The 11,516-nt window shown below is 38.4% G+C and overlaps 1 protein-coding gene across 1 annotated transcript; it reads left to right on the forward strand.

The window, feature by feature from the left end:
* Positions 1-3,378: 3,378 nt before the first annotated feature.
* LOC307260914 (corticotropin-releasing factor-binding protein-like) lies at positions 3,379-11,155 on the forward strand (the record flags this gene model as incomplete). The annotated part of the gene is made up of 7 exons (XM_080041283.1): positions 3,379-3,459; positions 3,587-3,674; positions 4,377-4,534; positions 5,613-5,826; positions 7,261-7,415; positions 10,618-10,738; positions 11,001-11,155. The coding sequence occupies 7 exons, from the start codon at positions 3,379-3,381 to the stop codon at positions 11,153-11,155; spliced, it is 972 nt and encodes a 323-aa protein (XP_079897409.1).
* Positions 11,156-11,516: the final 361 nt, after the last annotated feature.

An 11,516-nucleotide genomic window follows, 5' to 3' on the forward strand; every position in this document is an offset into this window, starting at 1 on the left:
ATCCTTAAGTTTTTTCTAAACTGCTTATATATTTAAACATCAAGTTCTGATGAGCAGAACTAGTTTAACTTTTAAGAAAATCCCTGTAAACTGTAATTCATGCAAATAATTAAACATGTTCCTTACTTTTGCCACTAGATGGTGTTGTAGTCTTTTGCCTTGCTCACAGAAGCAGCTAACACTTCCACTTGGACATATTTTTTATTAATTAGACAGCTTCCTTAATTGATTTTTTTTTAAACATTTCTGAATTTCATGGACATTTGCCAACTTTTGTAGACCAAATGAAAATGACCTGAATTAATATATGTGTTTGCTGGTCTGTGTTTTTATGTTGTGCCGACACATTTGTGTGATACTTTTGAGTTATGCGATGTTTACTTAATTAAATGTACAAGACAATTTGATGATTTTATGTGGCCACGTTTGCATTTTGTATTCTATTTATAAAGTGTTCAGAAAGGTTGTCGCTGAGCAGCCCAGGATGTTTATTCAGACTTTTAAGTTTTTTAGAGAAAGTGTGGGTAATATGGGAAGAGAGGTTATGATTATATTATATTATATTTTTGCCTATGAGTACGACGATGGTGAATGAATCGGCTCAGTTGTGGGAGATGGAAAGTCGTCATTTAGTCTGCTTGTTTTTTTGAGAAAATTCGGCGCTAGTTCCTAATTTCATATCATGTAGAAACCTGGCTGAGTGGAGGAGACAGAAGTTACGAGAGACGGAGAGCGAGAGAGAGAGAGAGAGAGCGAGAGAGAAACAAACTGTAGTAGGCTATACAGCTGTTTATAAACAGGCATAAAAGTGTCATATGCGAGAAAAAAAATATTATATTATATTATATTATATTATATTATATTATATTATATTATATTATATTGTATTATATTATATTATATTATATTATATTATATTATATTATATTATATTATATTATATTATATTATATTATATTATATTATATTATATTATATTATATTATATTATATTATATTATATTATATTATATTATATTATATTATATTATATTTGACGATGAACTCTGTGAATAGACTAGCATAATGTGAATTGATATATCTGTGCCATCATTTAAAGCCGCATAATTAGACTGTGGGATTACTCGTTAAAATCTATCGATTCATTTAATAAATTGAATTTGAACAATTACAGTATGTATCAAAGCACCACATCACACACATCGCAGCATTTGTGTGCAATTGGGTGCAACAGGGAACAGCACTTGAAGCACTTGATGGCACATGAAATGCTTGGATATACAAACACATACACACACACACACACACACACACACACACACACACACACACACACACACACACACACACACTATTCAGCATTTTGCAAATATTTTCTTCTTCCTCTGCAGTCATTCACATTAGCATAACACACTTTAGCAGTGAGACCCTGCAGGCTAATAGGTTCAGACATCTCAAAGCACTAATATAAGACAACTAATTATTGTCACTGACCACTGTCTTTTAAATTAAAGTAATACGCCTTGAATAGGTCATCAGCATTGTAGGGCAACAGGCTGAGGGGCTTTTAGACCAAATGTTATTCATTGCGTTCATTATCAATTTGTTTCTTTTTTGGTTTTATGGTTGTGTGTCTTTGGCATCACAGGCTTTCAGCCCTACCAGGAAATGTCAGCTATCATAAGCTTAAGATGAATTGCAGGCAAGAGTTTTATACAGAGTTTCTCATTCTATCAGATGTGTGCATGGACTCTAACATGGTGATCATCATCACAGTCATCTCCGTCTGAGTTTGACCTTTTACAGTGGCAGCATGGACACTAGCAATTAGTCTTGTCTAAATGAATTTGCCATGTTACCACAAACCCAACAACGTCACCGGTTTTCCTCTCTTTGACTGGCCTTCTCCCTTCATGCATCTACATTTTGTTTCATTTTCGTCATTGTGTTGTGCAAAATGTGACTCTTCACAGTTTGTTCATGTTTTGTCAAAAGTTATAATTAATACACTTGGATATATCTGTACATTTTAAAGCTCTGGCTTTCTGGTTTATTAACTGAACAACTGAACACATATTTTATTTGATCAATGTATCCGCTCTGAACTTGGTTTTGAAAGACAAATCACAAAACCTTTCCAGAATTTCTGTTACTGTAATAAAGGTCTTTAAAAGTAAGTATACCCAATTTACCCAATGGATGTCTCTAATGTTTTGCAATTCAACTGGTTGAGCCAGAGAAGCCAGAATTCACTGACCCCAGAGCAGAGAGGAGACCAAAAAGGGAGAGATCATATACAAAATATGGTACATCTGGTAACTCCTTGTGCCATTGGAGACAGATGGTAGTATTCATCCTTCCAAGGCAATCCCAAGCCGAGAGGTGGATAGAAACATGATACACACTGGGAATTAATAATGACTTTGAGGCAAAATCCACTAACGTTATACACTTGTAGGCTAACTCACAGGGGATTGGAACAGCAACCTGCACCAGTCACAAGCCTGCTCCTCTAAAAAATTAGGTCACCACTGCCTCATGATCCCTTACTGGCATCGCACTCACAACACAACACTGCAAATTGTTTTGTTTACAATGCCTGATCAACCCCGAAGCGCCCACTGCTGGGAATTTATCCTAGGTCGTTGCAGGGTATAAGCCCATGATTGTACATGTGTCCTTGTTTGAAGTAAGCATTTTATCTTTTACAAAAGAAGCAAAGATGAAATTCAAATTCTAACTTCTGCTATGTGTGATACCTAACTTTTGCAAATTGAATTTCCCCAAAACACATGTGCTTATGTGAATTTATACTTTCATTGCATTGTGTTTATTCATCAGGGACGACACCAGTTATTATACAGAGGAAGTGTAAATGAGCCAATGAGGTAAAAAGATGTGTAAGGTGTCAAATATGTTGCACATCTAATAAATGTACGTGCTTTTTTTTCTTTGCTTTTTTAGGGTTTCTAAATGTCAATATTTGTCAAGTTAGCCTTTTTCCTGAACTAATGTTTAGAACACATTTGGCATTGCACATTGCACAATGTAATGGCCTAACTAAGCAATTCATGTTGCGCTACAATTTCATGAAGTTTGGCATCTTTACAAAATTACTTTTAATTGGATTTTAATTGAACGAAAATATACGCAGCTATTATTAGTTCCTACGCAGTCGGAGCTTATTTAAGTATCCTAACAGTGGAATGAATGACAGGTTTCCACACATGATTAAAATGACTCAACGCTTGTCAGTGATCCTCGGATGTAGGCCTGCCTATCTTTCTGTGCCTCTATAAAAGCTGCCACCTCTCAGGCAGCGCCGTTGTTTCCCCCCTTCTGTTTCAGGACTCGCTTTACTGAGAGACGCACTTCAGGATGTCGGTCTCTCTGCGCACACAGCTGTTCCTCTTTCTGATCTCCCTCTCATCAAGGAAGGGGCTCAGTCGCTACGTTGAGGTAAGAGTTTCACATTTCTTGTTTTAATTAAGCCACGACTGGCAGGTGCAACTGACGTCTATAAAGTTTCTGGATTGAAGCTGGAAAGTTAAATGCTGCCGTTTATTTCTCTCATGTTTTCATTCAGGGTAACGAGGCTTCAGATGGATTATACTCTCTGCTTAGTTTGGAGCAGAAAAGAGAATCAGAGGATTTTATTTTCCACCGACCTCTCAGTAAGTGCAGCAATAAACAATGGCTTCATTCAGTAGCTGATTATGCTGAGCAAGTTTTACAGACTTACGTCAAGTAAACCCTTTGCATAATTAAAAGTATTTTTAGTGATGCATTTAAAACATTCCGTGGAGAGATGGGCATTGCAGCTCTGGGGTCCATGCAGATATATTCTATGAATCAGTCAATTAATCACCTCATGGCTGCATTTTGTTATGCATACTATGATGCTTTACCTGGCACATCACTTAGTATTTCCCAAAAGTGCACCCAACACAATTCTAGAAATGTCAGAAAATGTACACAGTGTGAATGTTTGATGTTAGTCCAATTCTATTAGAATAAATTAGCACTTATTAGATAATTTGTCACAAACCTTTCAGGGCCACATTAGCTCGACGTGGGTTAAACAAACATCTCTCCAGTAGACAATTGTCAACATTTGTTTATAAACACTTGTTGTGTTTTACCATTAAGCTGATTACACTTTGACTTCATGACCAACTTGTATTATCACACAACATCTTGGATTTTTACTTATGGTTTAAAAGCTCATTGAGATTGTTTTGTGAACCCGTCCTCAGTCTTCCTGAATAAGTTAAGTGTGTGTGTGTGTGTGTGTGTGTGTGTGTGTGTGTGTGTGTGTGTGTGTGTGTGTGTGTGTGTGTGTGTGTGTGTGTGTGTGTGTGTGTGTGTGTTTGTAGGATGTTTGGACATGCTGGCCACTGATGGCTACTTCACCTTCATGGCGTCTCAGCCACAGTTGGCCTGTGCTACTTTCATCATCGCTGAGCCCAATGAGGTCATCAGTCTGGAGCTGTCTGACGTCAATATCGACTGCAGCGCCGGAGACTTCATCAAGGTTTGGCTTCATTCACAAGAAACAACAACCCACACCTCCCCAACCTCTCCTCAGGTGGAATGAGGAAAGTTTGGGGCGCTACCATTTAAACCCTGAATTCTATTTCATCTTCTGCTTGATTAAAATCGCGTGCCAAACAGGGTAATCACAGCTTTAAGGGCCAAACACCACACTGGATCCCCTCTGCATGTGTCACATTACCCAGAGCAAGTGCGGGAAGAGAACGCTTTAGTTCAGAAGCCAAGCCTGCCAGTAACAGTGCAGTTTCAGTCCATGTGGGTCAAAGTGGTATAAGGCATGGCCTAGAGAAAGACTTTTCATCCACACGATAAGTCCCTTTTATCAGGAATAGATGCTCAAAACATCTAGACAACACAACCCTGTATATTTGAACACACTATTACAGTAAGTGTATAAATGAGATTTACTGAATATTTTTAGAAACAATTCATATTTGATTATGGTTGTAATTAAGGATGATTAACACCATAGCAGTACGGATGATGTTGGTATGATTCATGGCTGCCTAGTACGGGTTATTTAACCCTAAGACTTTTTTTTGTCATTCAAAGACAAGTTTGTTTGTGAGACAATAATTTTGATCAACTCATTCATTATGTAGTATAACCGATCTATTCTAAATGCAGTCACCCCAGATATTCACCAACTGCTCAATGTCCACCGTGTTCACGTCCTATATGTAAAAAGGGAAAAGTCTCCTTTCAGGTTTTATCAGTCTCCCTATGCAAACCAAAATTATAATCATAATAAACTGTCATTTAGCTTTACACCTGCTACAAGCTCATATTCATGTACTGAGATAACCCTTATTGTCGTTTATTACACCATATAGTGTAAGCAAAGATACAGTGGCAGTAATCTACATGTGCTCAACACTTTACTGATGCTTTTCCTCACGTAATATGAAAAATATGTATAAGAGGTGAACTATTGAGTGAATCCTGAATTATTGTCAAATTGTGTATTGAATAATTTTATGATATGATGATGATGAAGATTATGATGATGGCATAGTGTGTAGCCTTTTTACTCGGTATCATGTATATTTCCCGTACAGATGTTTGACGGCTGGGTTCTGAAGGGCGAGAAGTTCCCCAGCAAGCAGGACCACCAGCTGCCTCTTCACCAGCGCTACACAGACTACTGCTCGTCACCGGGAGCTCCGGGAGCCACCAGCCGCTCATCTCAGAACGTCGCCATGATTTTCTTCCGCATTCACAGCCCTGACAGTGGCTTCACTCTTGCCGTTAAAAAGCTTCACAACCCTTTCCGTAAGTCCCTTCTGCAGTGCACATCCTTGAAGTCACTCGTGGCCTAAAATGTCTAAAAGGCGAAATAAACAGAAACAAAATCCACAGAAATTACACTGAATTGTTTATAAAAACTATTTAAATCACAAGGGGGAAAAATGCTAACGAAGGACCAAGGTCTTGCATCTAAAACTGGTTTTGTGTAAGTGCTAGACCAGTGGCATTTGTGTGTGTGTGTGTGTGTGTGTGTGTGTGTGTGTGTGTGTGTGTGTGTGTGTGTGTGTGTGTGTGCTTGTGCGTGTGTGTTTTTTCCCGGTCATTTGCGTCACCTTCCTTGGTTGAGTATTAATCAAGGCCGAAAGCAACATGGAGAGATTGAATGAGAGGGATGCACCTGTTTTCCAGCTGCTTGACAAACACTGTGTCAACACTGTGTCAAGCAACAAAACAATCACGGCCTGGCTGTTAGACAAAGACAGACAAAGAGGGAACACTGACACACACAAAAAAGGGGATTTTGAATGGATTATCTATAGGGAAACAGCATGAATCTCAGGCCAATGTGCGTGGATTGTATTCATGTATATTGACCATTAACTGTAGCTGTCCACAATACTGACCCTTTGTTTCATCTGGTCCCAATATTTGGGACTTTCACTTTTTGAAAATGAAGTTGTGCAGTGCTGAGGGGCACTAATGTAACGACAATATAATTGTATTCATCCTGTTCCTTTGTAAATGTGAGTGACAGTCTGAAAAATTATCCTCATACGCAGCAATTAAAAGTCCTTAATCATGCATTTGCAGAACAAATAACACTCCATGATATTAATTCCTACATTCTCTCCTCAGCTTGATTGGCACAGCTCCTACGCCTTGGAAATGCCTCTAAATGAACAACATGCCCACAAGGGTAAAGTGTTCCGACTCCTGTTGGTGCCAGTCTATCTACCATACTGTTATCCATTCAAATTTCATTATTTTCTTATCTTTGTCATCAGAACTGGAATTGGATTTCCACGCTCAGCCCTAATTGTGTCCCCTCCCCGCAGTCAGCCTTGATTATGTTCAATTTGTGACATGAGGTGTCGGTAATGAGTTTCTCTGGTGATGGGGAAATGTTAATTCTAAATCTCTCCTGCTGTGTGTTGATGTGTGTGTGTGTGTGTGTGTGTGTGTGTGTGTGTGTGTGTGTGTGTGTGTGTGTGTGTGTGTGTGTGTGTGTGTGTGTGTGTGTGTGTGTGTGTGTTGATGTGTGTGTGTGTGTGTGTGTGTGTGAGTGTGTGTGTGTGTGTGTGTGTGTGTGTGTGTGTGTGTGTGTATGGTGTGTGTGTGTGTGTGTGTGTGTGTGTGTGTGTGTGTGTGTGTGTGTGTGTTTGTATGGTGTGTGTGTCTGTCTGTGTGTGTGTGTGTGTGTGTGTGTGTGTGTGTGTGTGTGTGTGTGTTTGTGTACAGCCTGTAACATCATGTCACAGAGTCCAGAGGGCAGCTTCACCATGGTGATGCCACACCAGCGCAGGAACTGCAGCTTCTCCATCATCTACCCTGTGGAGATCCGTCTGACAGAACTCAGCCTGGGCCAGGCCAAAAGTAATGAGCTCAGTGCACAGGTGAGACACACACACACACACACACACACACACACACACACACACACACATACACTGAAGTGACAAATGTTTTCAATAAAGCCAAAAATATTAGATAAGGAAATTTGAAAATGTTGGTCTGTGTACCAGCCATATTACCATATGAACCTTAATGACATAACAGCTTGCCCTAATATTAAATTTCAGGTCACCATTACAGTGAGATCCATCAAGCCTCCGGCCAAAACTAAATCCATTTACAAAGGCATGGCCCACTTTGTTCATGTAGCCTGGATCCAGACCTCTTAATGGTTGCCCACAGCTCAGATGTGTTGCTCAGAATTAGATGTTATCATTGCATATATCTAGTAATCTAACTTTATCCATTGAAGTAGCAACAGAAAAACAAAGGTGGAAAAGATAGATGCAGCTACATGGGGTTTTTGAAAATCAGTTGAAGTGGAAAAATTGCAATTCAGTCTGATTATCATGCTATAGTTACATTATCAACTGGATCATCATCATCATCATCACATGAGTATGGAGGGTACTTGTCTTTTGTAATTAAGTTTAATAATGTAAATTACTTTATAGACACCCTAACACATTCAAAATATATTATTTAATTTATTGAGGCAAGATTTGTCTATATTTCCAGAATGGAATACTTCAACCCTGTTCGGTATATTCCTAATCGCTGTCTTGCCTAGAGTTACATCAATGCTACACTCCCGTCTGTCTGTTAAATAATAAGCTATAGCCAGAAGCTAGTAATAACTGCTAACCTGGCACAGTCCAAATTAAAAAAGATCCACCAGCACCTGTACAAATGCACCTCTATTTAAACTGTAAGATATTGTTTGCATAATGTTTATCAAAACAATACAATTTCAATCTGTACTTTTGGACCGAGCTTAGCTGTTTGCCTTCTGCAGCTCCCCTCGGCTTTACAGAACTTTAAAGAGAGTTTCAGCTCATTTTAAGCTTTCTGAAAACTTTACAGTTTGTTTCACGTTCATTTTTGGCTTCAGTGGGAAGCTGTTTTAAATGAAAAAGTTCAGAAAACGTGTTGTACATTACCTGCAGTACCATTCTTCAGAAAGAAACAGTAAGCAACTAGCAGGTGAAAATTGTTGAGAATTTTGCAGCTAAAGAGACATATAAGTATCCCAAAACTGGACCTAATTACCAAAATCAGCGCTAAAAGCAAGTGTGCCCAAATACACAACTCCTAATGAATGATAATGTTTCTCCATAACTGCTGGATGTGTAAATAAGCAACTGTTCTAACAAATTTGCAATTTCAACTTACTCTAAAAATTATGTCAGTGAACAACTTGTTTGCACTGGCCAAGAATACCTTTATTGCAGGTTTAGGTAAAATCTCCGATCCAAGCACATTATCAAATTCCATCCAAATGGCATACACAAATACCAAAAAAGGCTTTTTATTACTTTCTGGTACTACAACAATCACAACCAACTTTATATAGTGGTTCAAAGTTTATTCACAGATGAGGAACTTTTCAATCTATTTAATCTTGTTTTCAAAGCTGCAAAACAACAAATAAAAAAAGTATTAAATAAAAATTATTAAAAGGTGAGCAGAAGAATATCGATATACGTAGATATATAGGAATAAACAGTCCATGCAATCCAAAACCCCTTTTAAGGTAGAGAATAACAGAACTGGTCAAGATCATGTTGATAAAAGACTGAACAAAATAAAATACCTCCTCAAGATATTGGCAACTAGATGGACTCTCGCTGCCAGAGCTTTGACATTATGATGAACTGTGAGTATGGGGCCAAATATAACAACCTGGGTCAAATGCTACAATTTCAAAGGGGATGTCTATGAACAGTTTTGCACAGCTGCCTGCATGTAATCCTTTTTGATGTAAAAAGTATGTGAAAAAAGATGAACATAGATAGAAAACATAATGGACCCAAGGTTGAAACTCTACTCTCTCTTTAGCTTTAGGGTATGTAGACAGACTAGTATTTATATGATAACTATAGAAGTCCATGTTCAGGGGCGTAGCACCAAATTCTGGGCCCCAGAAGTCCTGATGGGCCCCCTGAGAGGCGGCCTTACAATACAAGTGTGTAAAAGCTATGTTTGTATAGAGTCCAAAATGCATTAGTGACTGGTACCTCTCTGAGCCAGATAACACCATGATATCATTGATGAATGACCAAATCGTTACTTTTATATAAACACAACCCCTGCTCTAATTACTTTTAATAGCCATACACACATGCAGTGTTTCTAAGCGGAATTTGGGAGACTGTGGTGGGACCCTGGACCTTCTATGGGGCCTGGTGGAATGCTCCCCTAGAAGAAAAATGTGAACCTTTAGAAATAAAATTCTTCAATTTGGTGCACTTTGATAAGAAAACTAAGGCTAAATCAACTGTGTCCTATGTAAGCTATTTATTACAATTTTCTGTAATAATTTGGAGACACAGAATTACCAAGAAGCAGAAAGAAAAAATGTACGTGTTTAAAAAATCCGGTCAGCTTCAGGAATATTTTAAATAATCCTATATCCCGAAGCTCCTTCTCTCTTTGAAGTCTTAGTTTATTAATTTTGAATGGCTCAATATAGGCACCTGATCTTCGTAGCCCCGAACAATGTTATTTAAAGAATGTACTGGTGAATGATAGGCCCCCTGATCTTCGTAGGCCCCCACTCCGAATGAAGATCAGAGGCCTATCATGAGCCAGTCAATTTTTTTTTAACAACATTGTTCGGGGCTTTCAAAGATCAGGCGCTTATATTGAGGAAGTAAAAAAAAAAAGTTAATTTACACCCGCAGTCCGTCTGCCCTGTCCATGTTACCAGTCTTTAAATATTGCTTTAATTACTACTGAACATTGAGTTCCATTATTCAAACCACGCTGGAATGTACAGTAATAATTTTACATATTTCTCATATTGAAATGTTTTGTTGCATTACTGCTACCTATTAGCGTAGATTTCCTAACTCCTAAGGACGTTATATATTTCTCTAACATACTTTTATCTAATGTATTTGTGTCCCATTTGCATCATCATGCAAGTCAACACAGCACACACACACACACAAAACTGGGTCCTGCTTGCCAGCCTATTGATCCATAGCATGTCACTCTCACGTGGAGCATTAAGAAGTTACCTGCTGTTTTTTGTACGTGCACTTCAGTCCTAGAATATTTTGTTGTTTTTATTTTTTACAGAGACAGGTGTGGTCGGTTTGTTCAGGCTCAGGTGACTATGTGGAGCTGTTAGGAGGGAATGGGGTGGACACCTCTAAGATGTTCCCTGTAGCTGACCTCTGCTTCTCCCTCAGAGGGCTCGGTGAGTCTTACCTCCAGAGTGAATCTGTGATTATCATTGTTACAGCAGATTTAGATTATAACAGTGATGTGCTATAAACTATAATATACTATATCTTTATTAATTGACCACAATCTGGCGGGATTGTTTCAAGGCAAAACACGTGACACACAGAACAAAGACACTTATTTTTTCATAACCTGGCTAAGAAGGACTGGCATAAGAACAAGAATGTTCCTTATGGTCCAGTGAAAAGCATCTGTTTCTCTCTTTGGCCTCTCAGCCCAGATGAAGATTGGTTGCGATAACTCGGTGGTGCGGCTGGTGTCCAGTGGGAACTATATCAATCGTGTCTCCTTCCAGTACCGACTATTGGAGCACCAGGAACTTCCCAAGAATGGAGAGAACAGTCTGGATAACTTCTGCGCTATGGAATGAGATCAAACACTTGTGAACATGCACACACACATTCATACATTTCTCTGTAAATAGAGCACTTTTGCGAATGCAGTCAATAAATAATTTGTATTGTTTTTGCCAAATATTTCATTTAGATCATTATATTAGCTTTGATCATAGTATATTTAGTTGAGGAATTATTTTAGTTAATGTCAAGTTGATGGATGATGGTGGATTTAACTTCACTACATTTTTTGTTGTTTGTCAAGAAAATCTATTATACATTAGTTTTCTTGCACTCTTTTCCAAACCTTGCTTCTGATGTTCTTTGTTTATATCAGTTTCAGTATTCTTTGGTATGTAACAGCTCTGCTGTCTCTTCTGTTTATATTGCCTTGAC

Source organism: Ammodytes marinus (genome assembly GCF_949987685.1).
Source record: "Ammodytes marinus genome assembly, chromosome: 2".
NCBI lineage: Eukaryota > Metazoa > Chordata > Actinopteri > Uranoscopiformes > Ammodytidae > Ammodytes > Ammodytes marinus.